Raw genomic sequence first — 24,163 nt, forward strand, 5'->3', positions numbered from 1 at the left:
TGCCCAACTGGGAACAAAGGCTTATGGTGTAGTCTCTTGCTTGGATTAGTTGATGCCTGGAGGTGGTGGTGAGGAGCCAGTCGTCCAGATATGGAAACACTCGGAATCCCAAACGTCTCAGGTGAGCCGTGACCACTGCCAAACATTTGGTGAACACCCTGGGGGCTGTGGTGAGACCAAAGGGCAGGGCTCTGAACTGGTAATGTCTGGCCCCCAGCCGGAAACGCAGGTGATCTCTGGATGATCTGTCCATTTTGATGTGGTAGTACGCATCCTTGAGATCTATAGAGCACATCCAATCGCCCGTTAAGAACGGAAGAATTGACTGAAGCATGACCATCCAGAACTATTCCTTCTTGACGAAGGTGTTGAGTTTGCTGAGGTCTAGTATGGGCCTCCAGTACCCTGTTTTCTTTGGAACTAAAAAGAACCTTGAGTAAATTCCGGATCCTATTTGGTCCGCCGGGACTGGCTGGATGACTCTTTTGTCTAGCAGTTTTCGGATTTCTATGGCTGCTAGCTTTCTCACACTGGGTGGAACGTCTGGAATCCTTGTACACATGGGGGAGATTTTTGTAAAGGGAATGTAATAACCTCTGGCAATGATGCTTTTTACCCAAGAATCCTCCAGAGAAGGACAGCCAGGCTTCCTTTCAGGAACACTGATAGGGCTTACCAGAGAACTACTCCCTGTCGCCCTGGTTTTGCGGACCGCCTCTGCCGTTTGGATGGCGTCTTCCCTTTCTGCCCCCTCCTCTGCCCCTACAGGGGGTATCAGTAGGTGTGGATTGGAAAGCTCCTTGGGGTTTTCGGAACCACATTTTTCCACTTCGTTGCCCTTTGGGATACAGTCTAGTTGGAGTGGAAAAACAGACTCCTACAGCAGACAGAGTCTTTCCTTCTTGTTCACACCTAGTAAGTGTCTCCTTAACTTTGGGTCCGAATAAGGCGGTCCCATCGAATGGGGTATTGACAAAGGAAGATTTGAAGGCTTCCGCAAAGGCGTATCCAGGATTGTCTCCGAAGAGCTATCGCTGAGCCTGCCACCCTACTCGATCTATCGGCAGCATAAGAAATGAGTCGCGTGGATGAGTTTACTATCGAATTGAGGGTGTTGAGTTGTGCAGTCACCTTCTCAGAAACTGCATCAGCTGTGTTACCCTGGAGAGTATCTCCCAGCTTTTTAAGGAGATCTCACTTGAAGGCGGGTAAAATGTGTCAGGTAGTTGAGCGATCTCATGGAAAATGTCGCAGAACTAAATATGCGTTTCCCATACCTGTCCATCGTCCTAGAATCCCTATTAGGAGGATAGACAGAAGAAAAGGTTTCCGACATCTATTTCTTGCTGGCTGCCGCCACAACCATGGCATCAACCAGGACTCCCTTTGTAAGAAAAGCCTTGTCAGTAGGGGAAGTAATAAACTTGTTGGGCCTCCGAGGGACCGATTCCACTGAGTCAGGGGACTCCCACGCCCTTTGAGCAACCAGCTCCATCAATTCGTCGAAGGGTGGGGTAACCTAGGAGGTGGATGGTTGAGATCCAAAGACCTTCAGGAGGACCGACTTGTCCTCAGTAGGGGCAAGGAACTGCCAATCACCCCTCTGTCTTAAGATCTCCAAAAAGTCTGCAAATGAGACATCCTCTGAGGGGGATCGTGGGGACTCTTCTGATTCCTCCAAGTCAGTATCCGATGTCAGGGATTCCTGTGGGGAATCCAAGTGCCTCCTCTTGCACAGTCTCTTCGTAGGTACTTCATCGGTGGGAGCATCTGGTGAAGTCCCTAGAGAGGAGGAGTCACCCAATGGGGATACCTGAGGCCCTGGATCTCGACTCTTGGTGGGGACATGTGGGGAAGAGGTAGAATGAGGCCCTTTAAGGGGAGGGGAAGACAGATCCGAGGAGGTAGTGGTCTTAGCAGACATGACCTTCCTCATGGCAACGAATGCACAGGAATCTCGGTCGGAGAAGTCTGTCAGCTCCGAAGATGCCGGCAGCTCTCCTCGAGCTGAGACCCCCCCCCCCCACTCCAATCCAGAGGATGAAGCCGAAGCCACCTGCGCCAAAGCCCCGAGGGGAAGGGTCAGAACTGAGGTATCGGTTCGACTCTCCTCCCTGGAGCCAGTGAGGGACTGTTGGCCCCAAGACTCCCCGGTCGGAACAGAGGAGATCAAGGTCGATGGAGCTGAGGGAGGTGGAACAAACCTCGGCTCTGAGGGCTCTACCAACATCGGTTCCACCTGCCCCAGCTCCAAGAACTCGAAAGACTTCGGAGGAGGAGGGGGAGAAATTATGGCTGGGGTTTCAGGCTTTGAAGCCGAGTGGCTCGAAGCGGACAGCATTTTGGCCAGGGCCGGGTTCTCTAAGAGCCTCTTAACCACTCGGTCCAGGTCCACATCAGAAAGCCTCGAGGAATGCGTCGAGGGATGGGTCGAAGGAGCCGAAGATGGTATCGATTGAAGAATTGGAGACTGAGGAGTCTCCAATGTCGGATCCACAACTGGGCTCTGAGGTAGAGGATCGATACATGACTTCAAGGACTGTGGGGCCGATGCACGAACCATTGAAGAGGAACTTGGAGCCAGTGACTTGGGCTCCGAGGATCCTTTGGAAGACTTCGACCCCTTCGAAGCCTTGGAAGAGAGGTCGGCTTCGTCTAAAGTAGCCTGAAAATCAGGCTTCAGAAGTCCCCTATCTACCAGCTTCCTGCGCCTTTCCAAGAGAACCCTGGCGCTAAAGGAGTGACAGATAGAGCACACCTCTTGTAGGTGAACAGAGCCCAAACAGTACACGCAGGTGGAGTGGTTGCCTGTAACATACATCTTTTGACCGCACCCACACCTTTTGAATCCCGACTTTTGTTTTTCTGACATATTTAACAATAAAAATTCAGGTCCCTGAATTTTAAGTATAATAACAAAATAGTGTAAATATTACTATAACACTAATTTAACTAAGAACTAACTTGTTATTGGATATATGCAAGTATATATATATAAGTAAATACCTATAGATTATAAAAAGATAAAGGAGAGCACACACACACACACACAAAAGTGACAGAGCCCTGTCACGCCCAAACCAATAGAACTACTTCAAAAATTTTTAAACTAGAGCTAAACAAAGAGGCTATAGCCCAATACTATAGATAACACTTCTAATTTTAACGATATATAATACTATTATTGAGAAAAAACTTCTATTAATATTGAAAAAATTAAGTCACTGGCCTGAGCTTCCTCCGACGAGCTGTAGATCCGTTGCAGCGGCAAACTAGATCTAGGGATTTACAGTAGAGCATCATGGGATATACACTAGGTCTCGAGCTTCTCTGAGAGTCTGAGCTTGAAAAGCGGCCGACTTGGAGCAGAGGGATCGGCTCCGAACCCACGTGTAAGAACAAAACGGCGAGATAGAACAACTTCACATTCTTTATTTCTGCACAATCTGGTAATAATACCATATTTTGTTTAATAAGTTCCATAATATGTTGCTGGTACTTCAGCATGTGAAACTGGCAATTTAATGCCCTGATAGCAAGGGTGCAGAGGTATATACCTTCTTACCCAATCTGTCTAACATTCTGGAATCCTTGTCTGAAGGGGTAGGATTTTTGGCTGTAGTAGCCTTAATACCTTTAGGTCCCTGGAAAATGATGTATGGATCAGCAGTAGGATTCTTGAAAAGAAACTTGTGGGAATCAGGTACTCTGTAGTACCTGTCAGGTTTCCTAGGGGCTGGAGGTAATGTGTCTGGAATAAGATTGGATTCCAAAAAAACATCATCTACAACATCCGGGACAGGGGGGTATAGCTAGAGGCCTGTGCTGAGGCAACTCTAAAAATTCTCTGAGTCACTTTTTGGACTGAGGGTAGTCTTGGCATTCCCAGTGGAAATGCTCTCTTAAAGTATGTAAGGTTTCACCAAAAGAAAAATCCTCTGAAGGGGAAGCAGAGGGAATGGATTCCTCTGCATGTGAATCCTAATAAGCTGATAATCAGAAGGGTCAGAGTCATCGGACTCTTGATCTGTAGAATCAGAAGAAAACTCAATTCTTTGTCTCTTAGCAGGGGAAGGCTGACTTCCCCTAATTAGCGTAATAATGTCTTCACCCATTCTAAGCATTTGTTTTTGTGGCATGGGAGTTTGAGCATGCGCTTTGATCATTGGTTTTGTAGGCGTATTGCATACTCTGGGTGTAAGAAACTCGGTAGTTTTAGCTAAAAAAAGAAGTCATCGGTTTGATTCGAACATCGGTAGGACAGAATACACCCTCAGAAGCTGATGCCTGAGCAGCGGCTCTGCACCCATCCAAGGTAGAAACATCCATTGTTTCCATAGTCCAAGAAGCATCTCACGGCATACCGGACTCCAAATGGGTCAGCAGAGGCCTGCAAATCCATAGAAGTGGGCATCAGGGGCTGCAAAGGCACCTCACTGAGTACAGGCAGACTGGCGACTAGCTTAATGGAAGCGTCGTCGGCAGTTTTGGACCTATGCAGTCTGTCTTGATCTTTACGTTTTTTCGGAAGATCAGCAGTCGGATGGCTTATGGATGCCATTTCTGAATGTGGAAAACGAGATCGAAAGAATTTGGCGACAAAGATAACCCGACGACGAATGATTCGGGCATTAAAAAAGCCACAAAACCGACAGTGCAGGACGTCGTGGTCTGGACCTAAACAGTTGACGCAGTAAGAATGAAAATCTCTGTGAGTTATTAGCTTTCCACAGGCAAGACAATTGTTAACTTTTTCTGACATCAGTTAGAGTAAGAAAAAAGGATCCCCAACGGGGTACTAAGCTTTAGAAGACTTCAGGATTATCAACTCAAAAACGAAAATTTCAGGTAGCGGTCAACTGGCACTTGCAAAGTGCTTCTGCTTCAGGCTCCTCCTCGGCAAGAAAGACTGATGTTATGGCATTGGCTACCTGTTTTATACCCCTGGCGACCTGACGTCATGGAAGAAGCGACGGCATAGGATGCAATAATACTAAGACTCTGGTATTTGGGCCGACTGAGGGCTACCTGCAGGCAGATAACCCAAATGTGATGACTGCAACAGTAAAACACGAAGAACATTTAGCTTGTTTTATATTTATTAGTTTGGTATTCACTGTCTTAAGCTACTGCAGCTTCACTTCTTTTTATTAATCATTATTAGTTCCTTGTTACTGCCAACAATGTTAGGTTGTACCTCCATGTCTAGAACATGTCTAGAAAACTATATATGTGCACCAGCAGTAATTCAGAGTACCAGGAGTATTCTCTTTTCTCTATCTAATGAACCATATTCTCCTAACATGAGGGTTAATGCCAACCCATTCCTTTGTCAACTATGTATACTAACTCTAAACTCGTTGTACCTTGGAGTAGGTACATGCTGAGACAACAGAAGCTGAGTCAGTACACATACTTCCACATTTGCTATTAAAGAACCATAGTTCCAAGGACTGAAATCACAGTCCTTGAAATTACAACAAGGACCCCAGTAAATTATAATATATGAACTTGTTTGCTCATATAATTCTTCCAAGTTCAGATTCAAGTTTATTTAGGCATTTTTGCACCAAACACCAATAAGTCTACTAAACTAAAATAAACATAAACAACTAAACAAAAAATAAAACTGGGGTAGTCAATCCACACCACCAAAAAAATTTACTCTAATGCTTAGAATTTCTTACACTGCAACAGGAATGGAGACATTCAAAATTCAGGGTGTTAATAAAGTTCATTAGATTAGATTAGTGTTGCTTTGATCTTTGATGTCTTCCAAGAGTTAAAGAATCACTCAATTAACATTAATTATTATTTTCCGATATCCTTATTTGCAACTTTAACTGTAAAATCTTTTTTTAAGTTTCTCTTTATGAAGAGTGAAGGAATGGCAGCCATATGTTTGCGGTTAGACAGAGGAGAAATTTTGACTTTTTTTTCTAGAAAAATTAAGATTTTAACATTATTAGATTTAGTTTTACAGAGCAATTATTTTATGTTTAATGATGAAATATTTAAACAAATAGAATGATGATGGGTTTCATAATTACATCAATTATATCAATTTTGTTATGTCACATTGTGAATATAAAATCAATATATCATTTTACTGCAGGCTCACTGACCACCTTGTTTGTCATGGATCTAAGGAAAACAAGTGCTCTGAGTTATACTAATACTTAAATCGTTAGATTTTTAAAAATTTAAAATAAACTCACACGCATATAACATGCAAATTTTGGATTTGCATAAGAAGAATTCATTGTCAAAATTTGCATCTTAAAAAGAACGAATTGTCAAAATAGCTGAAAGAAAAATGTAGACAGTTTCCTACACCACAACAGTGTGCATCCAAACTGACCAAGAAATTCTGCAAAATGTTCTTTAATTAGAATTTGAAGATATGCTATGTTAGATACAAATTATAATGCATCTGAAATTAAACATAAACAGATGCTTCTAAACAGAGCAGGGGTCATAGTCCTAACTTAGAAGAAAAAAAAGATAGACGAAATGGATGAGAAAAGGAAGACTACATACAGACTTACATTACATTTAGAAAAAGAAACACATTACTATGATGTAAAACTAATGAAAACAAATTTAAAATGGTGTTAAGCTACTCAGTAAATAATAATCACATAAGAAAATATATCTCTAGCAGCTAGAAAATTTTAAAGGCAAACCAAGCATTTTGGGGGTGGGTAAGGGAAATGTACAGTTCACTTATAAACACGGGTTGTAATTTAAAAAGTGTATTCTTTTTTTTTTTTTTCAGAAAAGAAAACACAGAGACTAATAAAACCAAGTGGACATCTCCTTAAGGTTTATGCAAATTATGTAACTATATTATGAAAAGTACATACTTTGAAGATGAATAACTAGGAAAAATAAATGAGGTAAACCCACACTTTACTTGTTATTCTACTAATGTGGTATGTATGGCTGAATGTAAGGTCTGCACTGTATTATACATAGGAAAGACCACTAAAAAGCTTTCTGTAAGAAATTTCAATCATTTTATGTTAAAAACATGATACTGACAATGCATTATTTAAAGATCAGCAGAAATGTAAAAAGTGTAAAAAATTCCTGTGATATAGTCTTCAGCACTACTACAAAGGAGAGGTTTTAAAAATGCACTCGACAGAAGAGAATACAATGACAAGTGCATGTTGTAGCATACATTTTGTCTGGATAAATTTAATCGGCTACAGTAAAATCAGAAAAAAAAACAGAAAGTTAAGATAATATTTCTTTGACTTAATAGCTTCTTTATCAGCATAACTAGTTCTTAAATACCAAGGGAATTCTCCACTAAACAAATTCAAAGTGTCACTATTGGTTTACAAAAAAAAAAAAAAAAAAAAATACAACAATTTCACAACACTTTACCTTCCAGTACACCAGCAATGTGGTCTAGACAAGCAATCAGGGAGTATTCATGGAAAGCAGATGCTGTTCCCCATTAACTATCTGCCAGTAAGTCTGAGGAGCTTTCTCTCTCTTTATTTCTTTCCCTTACTGTAAAAACTTCACAGTTGCCAACTCTGCACATTTCCAGTAATGTAAGATATCTGCTATCAGTCCTGCCAAGTGCCAAAAATCATGCTTATTCTCCTTCAACATTGCAACCACTTCAAGTTGGATCATATATTTCATAATGACCAGGGGTGGGCCATATCAACTTGTTCAAACTCACAAGAGTCATTGTGACTTTTCACTATTTCTTTTTAAAGATTTTTTTTGTTTTTACTGTAAGATCAAAAACCATAATAAAACTATTTACAATATTCTCAACCATAAAGTCAACAATCAAATCACATATAATATTTATATTGTTACTTTCTTGTTTCTTTTCAAGTCGACATTTAGTTATACTTTTGAAGTAATGGTTTCACTTGTTAACACTATTCGAAATCTGGCTTTTTTCTGTTAGTTCTCATAACAATATAACACACTTCTTTTGGTATACAATAGTGGCTACATTGATAAATTCATTAATATATAGTTGAAATTAATTTTCCAACGTATTGCAATTACTTAAACTCTACTGCTAATAAAGTTCACAGAAAAAGATACTGTGATATGCTTATGCAAGCAGGAACTGGATCTTTGTAAATATCAAAGATTCCGAAATTACACCTTATCAAACTACAACACTTTAAAGAAGAACTAGACCTCTTCCCAATACTTATTATTCTTCTCACATTTAAGGAACAGACAATACCAATCTGTTTTTAAATATATTTTTTTTACATTTCAAACTTACAATTCCATTAGTTTTACTTTATTAATCTTGTATGGGGTGATGTAAACTCAATGTAAATATTTCTAAATTAATATGTCTGAGAAAATGTTAGATAATGTAGATTTCCGTATCAGAATTACTTCTTTTCTAGTCATTATCACCTTCCTTAAGTTTATACGAAGTAATATAGTCCCAATATGTACTATTCAATTTTATTTCTGAGTCTAAAAATAATTTGTACAAACTGGAAAGATAACGGTGTTATACTGTCGCCGCCACCACCACTAATAAATATAGAAAAATTCTGTAATAGTTTATTTTCTTTCTCAATATCTGTCATCGGGACTTTCTTTTCATTAGTTCTTGTTCTTATTTTATAAAATAAGGTCAAATTCACATTTTCTATATTAGATGTATTCAAAAATCTATCTGCTGACAGTATATTTACATAATTTCTAAAATGCTGTGTTTCAACATTTATTTAGTTCTTTCCAAAAATCCAACTATACATGCTATTGTAACAAAAAAAAAACACAGCATAGAACCATTTCTTTAAAACAGATTTTTTAAATAAATTTAATTCTGAAGTGTTTTAAATAATATAAAATATAATTTGATTTTGTTAATCTATGAAAATATCATTAGAAATATATATTTATATCCTACAACATGTTGTCATTTATTCACATATCAGAATTTAGGGGACAGACAGAAAGAGGAAACAACAGTATCCAGTAAAGAGATGGCTGGATTGTATGAGAGAAGACCTGTAACTGTTAGCCATAACTGTCGAAGAAGATACAAGAATGGCAATGAATCTTAGGAGAAGGTGACAACTGATGCAAAATTCCAACCATGAATAGAAAAATGGGATAAAGGGCGTTGATGATAACCATATCAGACACAACAGTATGGACTGATTTCCACTGGCCTTTGTAGTAATTATCTAACCAAAATAAAACAGTCATAAAAGTCAATGCTAGAGAACAGCTTATGATGCTAGGAAATTCAACTCCTCCATTGTTCCAACATCTAATATGATTTCTATAAGCAGTTATAGGTCTTGTTGGACAACATAAGCTGTTCAATAATAACCTGTTTATTTATTTATTTTATTATTTCTTTCACTGGACTGATATATACCATTTAGGGTAATCATATCACTCATATTAGTACTAATCTATCCTCAAAAGTGAAAAACAGATTATTCATTTTAACTACTGTTTTAATTTCTTGAACTATATAACAAATTTTTAAATAATAGAATCCAGATCATTACACCCCCTAACCACCTTAGTTTTGCCTGCTATTCCTAACTCTGCCCTCACATCTAATCACAGGTCTACACTTTATCTTAGCAAAACTCTTTCTAGAACAACACTACTATATATTTTAAATTACTCAGGCAACTCACTTACACCAAACTACTCCTAGTTCACAAATTAATATACAAAAAAAAAAAAGAACAAAGCAAAGCCCTACTAGACTTATTACATATGTAAACCCTTACTAGACCACTTTGATTCCAGCTCTGTAGCCCACTCCTGGAACTCTATCCCCTTATCCCTTAAACATATTAGCAACCTTTCCAATTTCAAGACCGATCTAAAAAAATAACTATCTGACACCTGGACTTGTACCTGCACAACCATCAAAACAGATGCATGAGCACAGACTCACTATAAGTATGCCTTTCTCACTCTTAATTCACTAACATCTCCGTACCTTACCAGGTAGTAATGGTCTAACATCAAAAGGAGCTCTCACTTTAATGATATCATACTACTAATGCACACACTTCTACCTTTTCAGTCAACACTTTCTACTAGTTATTTTCCTCTCTAATGACCTTCCATAACCCTCTCATCTCTCTAATAATTGAATCTTGCCCCATCCAAGTCCTTCATTTTCCTTCCTGCTCAATATATCTCCTCATCTGATTTAATCAGTCTATTTTGGCAGCAGGATACTCTATTTCTCACCTCCATTATTATTAGAAATATACTCAATATTTTGAAAAAAATGTATTAGTTTACTTGACATAGGCTATCCACTTCTGCAAAGTGTCTTGCTACTTGCGGTTCATGTTGTATTTTTGATCACGGTTTATCCTACCAATATTCTATAAATGTATCTCTGTGTTTCATCTGTTGTTGGAATTTTCTCCCCTTGTATAATTACCTATAAGTTATTGTAAAATGTGTGTATGTGTGTTTTGTGGAGCTTTTCTCCCCATCTCACTGTAAAATATTTCCTCTGTTGAAGAGCTTTTCTCCCCTTGAAAATAATTACTCATGAACTACTGTTTAAATGTTCTTGAATTTGTTGTAGAGCTTGTCTCCCACAGCCTCCTTTGAAAATGGGCCACTGGCTCAGTCAGACTTTATTGGTTATCAAAGGACAAATAAATAAAACAAACTACTACATAAGATAAATTATACACATACACACAGCCCTAAATCTATCCTGTAACATAACCCTAACTCTAACATGTAAACACTTGAGACAATCTATCCCCTTAACTAACCCTAAACACTAACCACTAAAAACAGATACTGACACTCCCATTCATATCAAAACCCCACTTACTTTTTTGGCAAGAAGGAGATTCAACATTTTGAACATAAAGCAGATCCAAACTTTAGCAATTCCAACTGCCTCTTAATTTGTCGAACAAAAATACTTTCAATAAGTTGCAGGAAAACCACACACACACACACACACACACACACACACACACACACACACACACACACAGACACTCACACACAGACACTCACACACAGACACTCACACACAGACAAACACTCACACTCACAGGATCATTTAGTGTACTGAATTTTTTTAAGTTCATTTAACTGGAAAAATTACTTGGAAGATCAATTCATTGGCACATGAAAGAGTTATTCACTGTGAAGACATAACAGTACAAAGGAGGTAGAGTGTATTTTAGCAACAATTGTAGGTTATGCTCCGATTTACCCATGGCTGGTGTGGTTTCAAGAGAGCTATCAAATATTAGATATGTGTGAGTTCATTTAAAATTATTTATACATGTGCTTAAGAGGGACTACATATGTTGGAGTGGTTACTCCTGTACAAAATGCTACCACAGAGACACGATGGATCTGAAGTTGTCTCACACATCAGTATTGTGGCTTCTTTCATGTTAGTCTTCCAAAGTAATGCAGTTTAGGATGCTGTCTCTGGTAACACTGTACAGTTGACTCTGATTTGTATTAGACCTGCCCTGTATCCTGTGTAATACATGTACTGTGCCACTGGCTGCCTCCATGGAGTGCAGTATTATGCTGCTGCAAACCAAATGGTCTGCCATCTATGAGTAACATGTAGGCATTTTAAGTGCATGGTAATAACTTTCAACAATGCATGCTAACTTTATTTACCTTGCCAACAGATGTGATCAACTGTGGCATACACTCTAAACGTCACACAGATGTTCAAGTCATTCTGGTCATTGCAGACATCCCACCTTTTCCCATTTTTTACATTAGGATGGGGTGTCACATCAACATTAGTCAATGTGACCAACCTAAAGACAATGTTTACACTGACTGAGGGCTAGACCTGATGTGGAAGTGTACAATGGAAACTTAAAAAGCCTACAAAAAGTCCAACAGACGTAACATCACACTAAAGTGTAAGTGCAAAGTGCAAAATTAAAAAAAATATATATATATAATATATATTAAAAGCAGTCTGTCCCATAAACCTTTGTAAGGAATGATTTATTTCATTATTTTATATATGAAATATGATGACTTCCATACTGCCAAGTTCCCTGAGTAGAGTACAATATAGCATCAGATGCCACTTATGTGATCATGGTTCTTCTGCCCAAAAAAAAAAAAAAAAAAAAAAAATATATATATATATATATATATATATATATGTGTGTGTGTGTGTGTATAAATATATATATATATATATATATATATATATATATACATATATATATATATATATATATATATATATATATATATATATATATGTATATGTATATATATATATACACACACACACACACACACACACACACACACATATGGTTTCACTTTACAATCCCAAAATACTGAAATATCGAAATTCAGTATCTCAAGACTGTAAAGCCGAAAACTGAAAAACCCAAAAGCACGAAATTCAAAATCGCAACTGCCAACATACACACTACACACAAACAAGAACACATACATCTTCCTCCCTACACTACAAACCAACAAAAGATACACAAACACAACAAAACAAACATAATTACCCCCTGCATGCCCCACACCTCCGCTACTTATATATACTAACTCTGAGGTCGCACTAAAAACACAAACACACAAAAAACACCACTACACATTTTACACTCCCGTTGCACAAACACATATCACATACGTACAAATACCACCACTCTCAACACTTTCACACTCACAATCTTACCAACCCTACCCTAACCCACAACTCCAAACACACTCAACACACACAAATTCCTACCCACACCCCTAGTAAAACATCACTTACTTGAATCTACAGCTACATCCGCATACCACACTGCACATCACGAACACAGGGAATCCCATGTCACGTACATGCCTCCACAACCATGGATTCGACATTTCCACATTTGGGATTCTGCACTTTCGCACAACTGCAGTTTCAACACTTCGGTCTCGAGCTACTGAAATTCGATATTTCAGTAGTTCGAGATTCTGAAGTGAAACTATATATATATATATATATATATATATATATATATATACACACACACACACACACACACACACACACACACACACACACACACACACACACACACACACACACACACACAGTAAAAGATTGAAGCTTATTCATCATAGAGACTGCATAATACCTACTTAACCATCTAACATTTAAGAAAGATTCTGAATTTAGACTGCTTTTGGGGGGACCATAGGAAGTTTTTAGATTCTGTTGCTATGCTCACTGTAGTGGGTGCCTGCCTGCATTATGCTTTCTGCTTGGCAGCCTGGCCTCTTTTAGGGCAGGGGAAAACATAAATACTACTCTAACAGATAAATACATGTCAGTGTTCATCACTTTCAAAAACAGATTTGTACTAATAAAAAATAAGAAATAAAAACTTACCAGTGTCTTCTGCACCTATCTTCCATAATTGCAATGAATTATCTGGAGGTCCACTGGTTACCAACAGACTAAAATGAATTAAAAATATTCACATTTTTATCATTGTTTTCAACATTTATAATAAGCACAGGTAACTGCTGCAGGGATGGAATTCTGAATTATAGCAAGCAGGTGGTGTCAATTACTGTCAACATCATCACTGTATTACAAGTAGCATGTCCCTATGCACTTCAGCCTGTTCTGTCCTCTACTATTAGAAGCAAGAGACTACATCCAGATTTACTGATCATCTTCTCTGCTTTTCAGAATTTCCAGACAGATGTACAAAAAGATTAAGAGAGAAATTAGAGAAAATACACAAGAAAATTGTCAGAAGCTTCAAATAAAAAATTGTGTTCAATACAACAGATGCATGAAAAACATTTTATAGACCAGGAAATCTTGGTATGTTTGAAAAAAGAAGCAACCGAGGAAGTGTGAAAATATTAAGAACAAAATCTAGAATTTTTGAAAGGTATAAAAAAGAGCAATGGGCATGGGAAAGAAAGAGAGATCTGACATCATGCAATATTTATGCAAAGGAGAAAGCCAAATTAATCAATACAAAAATAACAGCCCCAAAGTTATTCAAAGAGAAGCACATGCAAAGGCATCCAGATACAGAAAATTTCACAACATAAAAATAAGATCACAAAGAGTGAATGCAGAACAGAAGATCAGTAAATTAAAAGTTAAAAAATAGAAGCTGAATGTATGGAATACCTGCAAAATGAAGGATTTGGTGTAGAAAGTGTAATACAGGTTATACCACAGCATAATGAAACAATGACTTCCCCAAGTAAAGAGAAAGAGGAGGAGCAGGAGCCATCTGAAGAAGAAATATGGACATGGGAAAGAAAAAGAGATTTAATATGGTGTAATATTTATGCAAAGGAGAAAGTAAAACTAAAAACTAATCAATACAAAAAGAGCAGCACCAAAGATATCTGAAGAGAAAGACAGGCAAAGGCATCTGACTATGGAAAATTATACAATACAAAAAAGAAAATGTTAACTCACTAAAAGCTTATTACATAATGTATTATATTTCTGTAAATGTTTTAATTGTTCTTATACAAATCTCTGTTATTCTTTTGTAACATGTAATATGTAACTTGCAATATTTGAAGCTTTTTTCCCTGGGCATCCACTGAAAACGGGCACTTTATGGCCCAGTGGACTTCCCCGGTCATCAAACTTAAATAAATAAATAAAATAAAAAGTAGAAAAGGAGATTAATAATGGATAAGTTAAAGAAATAGAAACTGAGGGAATGGATTACCTGTGACGTGAAGGAGTTCGTGTAAAAAATCTAGCTCTGATAACATCACAGCAGGATAGAGAAATGGATCCCCAAATTAAGGGGAAACTAGTGGAGTGGGAAACATCTGACCTGTTGTCATATGAAGATACTTTGCCGCCTTCCACAGAAAACCAGAACAAAAGTTCAGTTGGAATTGAACAGCAAGGAAAGGAACATGAAACTGTGTCAACTCTGCTGTGGTTAGTGTTGTGGAGTTAATGCGGCCAGTGAGTTCCCATGTGAAAGAGCAATGGATGACACAGGATGAAACTGAAGACAATGTGGTATAGGAAGATGTTCTGGAACTTTCTGTAGCATGCCTGCAGGAAATGGAGAATAAAGAATGTGCCGTCAGTTTAGAAGAAAATGATCCAAGTAAGAGAAGAGTTGTTTGATTTACTAGAGATGGACAGACATATTAAGATCAATGAAAGAAACAGATTATAGAAAGTCAATAAAACCCCAAAAATTAGAAGTTTGATAAACAAATGAACACTGTAATTAAGACTGTTCGTAGAGATTCATGTGATGTAACAGAAGTAAACAGGGTATACTACTGTGCAGCCAAATTAATAACAGATAAAGTCTTACCACAAAAACACAGAGCAGCAAGGGGAAGGAAGGGGAGAAATCAAATGCCATTGTGTAAATATCGAATAGAGAAAAATACAAAGCAATTAAGACAAGAAGTGTCACTGTTAGAAGAGTATAGAATAGGGAAAAAAACAACAAAAATACTCAAGACCGATGCGATAAAAGCAATGCACAGTATCAGAACAGATTAGGCTCTATTGTGCACTGTTCCAAATAATAAACTAAAAACATCAGCACAGGCAGAAAAAACTTAGAAAATATGTAGATAAATATAAAGGAAACGTAAGGGTGGCCACGGTGGTAAAGTGGTTAGCGTCACCTCACAGCAAGGTGTTCTCCGGTTCAATTCTAGTGTGGGGTGCCTTCTGTGCGGAGTCTGCATATCCTCCCTGCAGTCATGTGGGTTTCCTCCGGGTGCTCTGGTTTCCTCCCACATTCCAAAGATATGCAGAAGGTGGACTGGACACCCTAATTTGGCCATAGGTGAGAGTGTGTGTGCGGTGTGTGCGCTAGTGAGTAGTATGAATGAACTACCATGGCAGGGCTAGCCACCCAGTGGTGTAAACCTTGGCTTGAGATGATTGTCACTGCTGAAGTGACACCTCAACCTCATGTGTAAAAATGAGAAAATGGGTTGAGGATGGATGGATGGAAAAAGGAAAAGTAAAAAATAAGCAATTTATTGATGACCTAAAAAAGTTTTATAGAGACTTACGAAACAAGGCAAAAGGAACTGAACCACCACCAAAAAAAGAGGAAAAGAGATACATTTTGGAGAAATATCTGTGAAGATCCTGTGGAGCATAACAAAGATGCTGAATAGATAGAAGAAGTAAAAGAAAAAATAAGAAGTTCAAATATGCAAGACATGAAATGTGATGAAGTAATGACCAGAGAGATTGAAACAAAGTTAAAAAAAATCCTAAATGGAAAACCCAAGGCCCAGATGCAGTACCTAACTTCTGGCTAAAGTATTAACACCTTTACATGAAAATCTAGCCATGAGTAGGAACTATTTATAGGCGCACCCTGAACAGACACCAACCTCATTAACAACAGGAAGTAAATACTCCTGCTTAAGAATGAACCTGCAAGCTGTCCTAAAACATATAGGCTGATAACTTGCCTTCCAACAATGTATAAACTATACACTGGAATTGATGCTGACAGTTAATAGTCATTCAGAAGAAAACTCAATCATAGCACTAGAAAAAAAAGGTCACAAAAGAAAGTCATATGGAACAAAGGATCATCTGTTATTAAATAAAGTTATAATGGAGAACTGTAAAAAGAGGAAGAATCTAAGTATGGTATGGATAGACTATAAAAAAGCATTTGACAATGTTCCACATTCATGGATAAAAGAGTGCTTAACACTTCACTGATTGATTACACTACAGCAACCATGAAACAGAGGCAAACCACTTTGCAGTTAAGCCTTGGTAAAGGACAAATTATTTATTCCAGGGATAAAAATTCAAAGGGGAATATTCCAGGGTGGCTCTTTGACACTGATGCTCTTTTGTCTTGCCGTTAACCCATTACATTGTCTAATTAACAAATTATGTCATGGCTACAATCTGGCTCCCAGAAAACAACAAAGTATAAATACTTCCCCATCTTCTTTTTGTGGATGATTTAAAAGTGTATAGTTTATCAGATGAGGAACTGAAAGCATAACTGCAAGTGGTCAAAACTTTTTCAGATTCTATAAGAATGTCTTTTGGTCTTGATAAATGTACAAAAGCAACCTTTACAGCAGGAAAGCTACAGCACCAAGAAAACATCGGCCTGGGACAGGAATGTGATATTAAAAAACTTGAGCAAGAGGGAGTGTATAAATATTTGGAAATTGATGAAGGATCAACAATAAAACATGAACAAATGTGAATAAAACTTAGTAAGGAATACTTTACAATTCTAGACTAAAATTAATACTGAAAACAGCACTGACATCTAGCAACAAAGGCTAAGCTATTAACCAATTTGCTCTTCCTGACCTTATGTACAGTTGTGGAGAGACTGATGGGCCCCAAAAGGTGTTGGATCAGTTGGACAGGAAAACAAAAAGGATGCTTCATGCTTATCAAATGATTTATAAAAATCGCTGTATAGCAAGACTATATACTACCCATTCTGAAGGCAGTATGGGCCTCCTTGAACTTGATTACAAGTATAGATCTGCAATTGCAGGACTGCATACATATCTGCTGACCTCACAAGTCCCAAACGTAGTGAAAGTTTTAAAACATGATAAGAATAAGTCTTAAGATGACTTCCCTGCTTAGTTTAGCAGAAGCTTATCTGTGTCAAATGTGAATGGAAATCAAACCCGAAGTAGATAAAACTCAGGCAGCAACTGAATGTGCTAAAAAACAAAAGAAAGAACATAAGGTGAAGGATCAGATGAAAAGGCAAGAAATGTGGAAAATGCATAAATATAGTTGCAAGTATAAAAAACTCTTGGAACAACCTCGTGTTAATCAGGATCGAACACAGGAATGGTTAAGGAGAGGTGAATTTAAACCAAAAGAAGAAAGGTTAATATTGGTGTCTCAAGACAGTGGACTAGTACAGACTGGTTTACAAAGTCAATTAAGCATGTGGGATAAACAGACAAATGTAGGTTTTGTACAACAGAACTGAAACAGTCCTACATGGTGTTGCTGGCTGTGTTATACTAATGGCATAATGGTGGGAGGGTGGCATAATGGTTAAGGCGGTTACCTTAGATGCACAAGGTGCAGGGTTTGATTCTCACATGGGGTAATTGGCTAGGCTTAAAATGGCCCACAAGGGCAATTAGCCTAGTAGTAATCTATGAACCTATGGCAGAAGGACTGTATACTGAAAGGCATAATAATGTGGCAAGACTGTTACATTGGGGATTGTGCAAACCTAAAACATGAGCCACAAAGCTTTATAGAAAATAATGAAGTTTATATCACATGGGAACACCCATTACTAACAGTTCAAAAATAGATGCGAGAAAATCAGATATAGCAGTCCGTGAAAAGAAGACAAAAGTAGCACTGATCACTGAAATTGCTACACTCAGTAACTACAGTGTCTTACATACATAGAGACACAAAGTCATACAATAACATGATTTACAGGTAGAAACAAGGGGAATGTGGAGGAAGGATAATCAGACAGTTCCAATAACAGTAGGAGCAACTGGTCTTATAAATTAGAATTTACAATCATACTTAGAAATGTTACCAATACATGTAACTCCATATAAACTGCAGAAGGAGTCATTACTGGGCACAGTGCGGGTGCTGCAAAGAGCACTTCTGGCTAAGAAAGACTGAAATAATACTAATTTCATGAACTTTGATCATATTTGACTTAGAAATGGGATCCATTCCCATCGTGGTATTAGAAACCCAAAAGGCTTGACGAAATTAAAAAGTATTCTCCAATAGAGTACTACATCAACAAATTCCTTTAGAGAAGAGGCCATAAAAGTGAACCGTAAGCAGCACAGAACACTAAGGCCTGAAGAAATGTGGTAACTGGCTATCAAAGCTACATATTTCACAGAAAGCCTTAAGAATTTATGTTAAAATAAAGTTTTAAGTGAAATTCCACATATTGTAAAATACTGTAGTAGACATGAAACACTCAAAATGATCAACAAAGGATGTAAGAATGTAAACATCCAACAACATAGAGTCAACCAAAGTCAAAAGATTTGCAGGGCAGAGGAATGTTTGAGCATGCCTTTGAGTCACGATCCTGTTATTCAGGGATTGATTCCATGTTGGGTATTTCACACAACTGTACATTATTGACCATAAGGATCACGACTGAGGAAATACAATTCTCACTTCAACAGCACTAAACAGTGTACTCATATGTACTTCCAAGAACAGAGAGAATAGTTAAATTAAAAGGCCCTGCAGGACTGCAATGGCAAACTCTTTTCCACCTCTAGTGGCCACTCATTTTGTATTGCTTAGTTAATGTCTGAATGGAAGTCCAGGCTGCTGTCTTATAGACAATTTGAGCAGAAGTGCTGAAAATGGCTACAGTGATAGCTGCTGATCTAACGAAAAGGGCTCTAACTATTCTTCTCCGAGGTCTGATGCATCTCCTTAGTAATGCAGTTATAAGTCAACTATTTTGCTGGTCAAAATTGATTCCCTTCAAAAATGAGTAAATATCTGACCAGACTGTTTCTGATCTTTAGACCTTTCAATAAAATGTTGAGCTGTTTGTGAAAACTCACACTATGGAATATCTCCTCCTTCTCCCAGATTTTGCATTAAGTGGAGCAGAATGTCCAGATGATTTAACAGCAGATCCCTGGAAGTAGCAGTAAGGAGCCAATTCTCATGATATAGGAAAATTTGAATCCTAGCACGCGTAGGTGGGCTGTAACCATTACCACTAACTTGGTAAACACCCTGGGGGCTGTGGCAAGACCGAAGGGCAGTGCTGTGAACTGGTAATGACTGCCTCCCAGTTGGAGATGGACAACTATCCTGGAAAGCTTCCCCAACACTTTTGGAAGCTGGCCGTCTCTGTCAATGAGAAGGAGCAGATTCCAGAGCAGAATACGTCTGAGGTGGGTAAGATCTAAATAAGATGGTAGTACCTCTTTTCCTGATCGTGACAAGACATGCTGGAAGACAGCAAAGGCCACTGAAGAGATCAGAGCCAAGTAAGTCTTTCTAAATGCTGAAACAGACAGAGAGAGATCTCGAACACTCAACTCCACCTGTCTCTGAGGCCAGCATTACTGCTTAGCTATCGAAAGCAAACACTCACAGAGGTAGGGATATCTCCTACAATTTTGGAGTGGGACCCTCTCCCATCATACAATCTCTGAAGTACAACTCTTGACTCTCATCTCGATCTGACAGTTTCAGAGACTAGAGATACTGGGAAATAATATAATCACAGCTGAAGTTAAAGGCAATATCAGTGTCAATGTAGGAGCTCCAGGAATATTTGTATCCAAGGGCTTCAGTTCTGAAGTTGAACGGGGAGGAGTCAGTGTTAATGCTCCTAACTCTATCAGAAAGGACAGAGTCGGGAGGACCCCAAATGTATCTGCAAGGAATCGCAGCATCCACCTGCCATTGGCTTTGATGAGACTCTTAGACCTGGAAGAAGTAATTGAAGAAAAGTACAGTTTTGTACCTACCATAAATGTAGATGTCCGATAGATATGCAACTGCAGTCATAACATATGGGTTGTCCTGCCTCAGGCAGCCCTCGGTCAGCAATTCAAAGTCTGGGGCGTCGGCTGCTGGTGCCTCTCCTCCGGCGTCTGGCGGCTGGTGTCTCCTCTCCGGCGTCCAGCCGGCTGAGTATAAAGGCATCGGCCGACGCCATCTTCTTCAGTGTTTCTTGCCCCAGATGCCAGGTGCCCTCCTATGAAGGCTAACTTTGGTAAATGGATAAAAATAATCCCAAACATGCACAGCAGTAATAAACAGATACACCATAGGAATACCCCCAGCTAATGGGAAAAGGGGTAGGGACCCAAAAGGAAGGATACAGAGGGGTAGGAGGGGGGGGGAAATCCGACTGCAGTTGCATATCTATCGGACATCTACATTTATGGTAGGTACAAAACTGTACTATGTCCTTCAAGAATGCAACTGCAATCATAACATATGGGTTGAATACCATAGCCAAGCTGGGGGTGGATGGAATTATGATAAGGATGGTGTAGCTAAAATCCCCTGCAGTACTGCCGAAGCAAAGCCTGCTCGGGATCTGGAATATAAAGGCAGGTTGTAGTGCTTGGTAAACGTATGCACGGAGCTCCATGTAGCAGCCTCTAAAATGTCCTTTGTTGCCACTCCTCTTAGGAAGGCTGTGGAAGTGGCTATAGCTCTGGTGGAATGTGGCCTAATATTGGCTGGCACACCTTTTCCATGGAAAGAGTAGCAGAATCTGATGCAATGTCCAATCCATTTTGAAACTGTTTGTTTGGAGATTGCTTTTCCTTGCACTCCAGCAGCATAGGCTACAAACAGTTGGTCAGACTTTCTGGTGGCCTTAGTTCTGTCCAAGTAGTAACGTAGTTGTCTGTGTATGTCCAAATTATGCAGTAGTTTTTCCCCCTTATTTTGGGGATTGGAAAAGAATGCAGGCAGGTGAATAGCTTGATTTAGAGACACCCTGGAAATAACTTTGGGCATGAATGTAGGATTGGTTCTTAGAGAAACTCTGTCGATGAAAAATGAGGAAGGGAGGCACTGCCATGAGTGCCTGTATCTCCGAAACTCTTCTTGCAGATGTGACTGCCAATAAGAAGGCCGTCTTCCATGAAAGAAATTGCATTTCTGAACTTGCTGCTGGCTCAAATGGAGGAAGAGTTAATTTTTCCAACACATAACTGAGGTCCCATGCAGGTGCTGGCTGTTTTCTGGGAGGTTTGATATTCTTTATTCCTCTTAGAAACTGTCTTAGCAAAGGATGCGAAAACACTGGAGGGTCACAGTTGTATTTTGCTGAGATTGCTGAGGCATGAATCTTTATTGAAGAGTACGAGAGTCCAGTATGAAGTAGTTCTGCCAAGTATTCTAAAATCTGAGGTATACTCGGTAATGCTGTGTCCTGACCCCAGTTGGCATTCCAGATGCTGAATCTCTTCCATTTGGCTGAATATGTTTTTCTGGTGGAAGGTCTGCATGCTTCCAGCAAGATTTCTTGAACCGATTTTGAAAGAGAGTTAGATGGAGAAGTCATGTTAGCCTCCAGGCTGTCAGATGTAATGATTTCAGGTCTTGATGTACAGTCCTGTAGTTGTGTTGTGTTAGGAGCAGGGGCCATAGGGTCAGAGGCCATGGTTTGGTCCGAGTTATGGTCAATAGCAATGGGTACCAGTGTTGCCTTGGCCAGTCTGGAGCTATCAAAATACCTGTAGGTTGTTCTGCTTTGATCTTCAGTATCCCCTTGGTCAGCAGAGGCAGAGGAGGGAATGCATACATTTTTAGAGAATTCCAGCTGTAGGAGAGAGCATCCGTTTTCCAGGCTAGAGGATGGTGAGTCCTTGTGCAGAACTTTTTCAGGTGATGATTTAAGTGGGAAGCGAAAAGATCTACATCCGGTCTTCCCCATGTCTTTGTCAGTTGAGAGAAAATGTGAGGGTGCAGCATCCATTCGTGTGGATCCATGAAATTTCTGCTCAGGGTGTCCGCCAGTACATTGTCTTTGCCTGGTACAAACTGGGATTGTAAATGTATCTTCAGGCTCAGGGATTTTTCCCAGAGAAGCATTGTTAGTCTGCAGAGGGGATAAGAATGAGTGCCTCCCTGCTTGTTTATGTACCACATGACGGTGGTGTTGTCTGTCCTTATTAGCAAATGCCCTTGTTGTAGTGATTTTTCAAAAGTCTCGATTGCATGTATCACTGCCAACATTTCCTTTTGGTTTATGTGCAGATGTCTTTCCTTTGGGGTCCATTGCCCTTGAATGCATCTGTCCTCCATGTGCGCCCCCCATCCATGGTCTGAGGCGTCTGTTGTAATCATTTGGCCTGCTTGAGGTCTGTTGAAAGACATGCCTTTGTTTAGCTGACTGGCTTGAGCCCACCATAAAAATTCTTTTTGTAGACATGGTATAAGTGGGATTATGTCCTCTAGGGTTTGGCTGTGTTGAGACCATAAGTTTTTTAAATACCATTGCAGCTTTCTCATATGAAGTCTTGCCAAAGGTATCAGAAGGATGCAAGATGCCATGAAACCCAGGGCCTGCAGGATTTTCCTTGTAGTCATCTGGGAGAGTTTTGCTAGGCCTTTGAAGTACTCTGGTAAATGCTGCTGTTTTTCCTCTGTGAGGTAGGCCATTTGGTTTTCGGTGTCCAGTTTGGCTCCTAAGAAGATAATCTGTTGGGATGGCAGTAGTTTTGACTTCTGAATGTTGACGGTGTATCCCAAGGCCTGCAGTAGATGCATGACATAGTCCAAATTTTCTTTTAAGGTTTGTTTGTTGTCTGCTTGTATGAGGCAGTCGTCCAAGTAGGGGTATATTTGAATCCCCTGCAGTCTGCAGTGTGCCACTACTGATGCCAGGCATTTCGTGAACACTCTGGGCGCAGTAGATAAGCCAAACGGCAATGCTGAGAATTGATAATGCTCTGTCCCTGCAAGAAATCTGAGGTATCTTCTGCAGCTTTGTCTGATTGGGACATGCAGGTATGCCTCCTTGAGGTCCAGAGTGACCAGCCAAGACCCCTTGCCCAGCATGGGAAGGAGTTGCTGCAACGTCAGCATTTTGAACTTTGGCACTATGAGAAAAGTGTTTAGAGATGACAAGTCCAGTATGGGTCTCCATTTGTTTTCTTTTCTTGGAACAAGGAACAGCCTTGAATAAAATCCCTGGCCTTGCTCTTGAGGAGGAACCCTTTCTATAGCTTTTATACTTAACAGCTTGGAAACTTGGGAGAGTGCCTCTGCCCTTTGATGGTGTGGCAGGTTTGGCATGCCTTGTCTTATTGGTAATGTGTGGAAGTGGAATCTGTAACCTTTGTCTATCAAATCCAGAATCCAGTTGTCCTTGGTTAAGATATGCCAGTTTTGTGAGAATAAGGATAATTTTCTGCCCAATGGTGCTTCTCTTTGAAACTTTGTAGGCGGAACGAAAGTCAAGTCATTGTGATTGTCCTTGTGGTGCAGCTGAACTGTCTGCGCCACTTCTTTGATTTGGAGGTTGCCATTGGCGGCCCATGTAAGATCCTCGGTATTGCCCTCTACCTCGGGCACGTCTGCTTTTTCCCCTTTGAAACTTGTCTGAGCCGGGGAAGGACCAATTCTTTGAGGGCCAGTTTCTGCTGAATCTGGGTGGCTGAACCTGAAGGAAATCCTTGACTGTCTGTA

The 24,163-nt window shown here is 39.3% G+C and overlaps 1 protein-coding gene across 2 annotated transcripts in view; it reads right to left on the bottom strand.

Annotated features, from left to right (window-relative positions):
* The window catches only part of WDR73 (WD repeat domain 73), a 400,526-nt gene that overhangs the window by 204,785 nt on the left and 171,578 nt on the right, over positions 1-24,163 (bottom strand). For both annotated transcript variants that reach the window (XM_044072627.1, XM_044072626.1), the window contains exon 5: positions 13,388-13,455. In XM_044072627.1, coding sequence (XP_043928562.1) covers positions 13,388-13,455 — 68 coding nt within the window. The remainder of the gene's footprint in view (positions 1-13,387; positions 13,456-24,163) is intronic.

This window comes from Protopterus annectens, chromosome 5.part0, assembly GCF_019279795.1.
Source record: "Protopterus annectens isolate FY-2018-M chromosome 5.part0, PAN1.0, whole genome shotgun sequence".
Taxonomy (NCBI): domain Eukaryota; kingdom Metazoa; phylum Chordata; order Ceratodontiformes; family Protopteridae; genus Protopterus; species Protopterus annectens.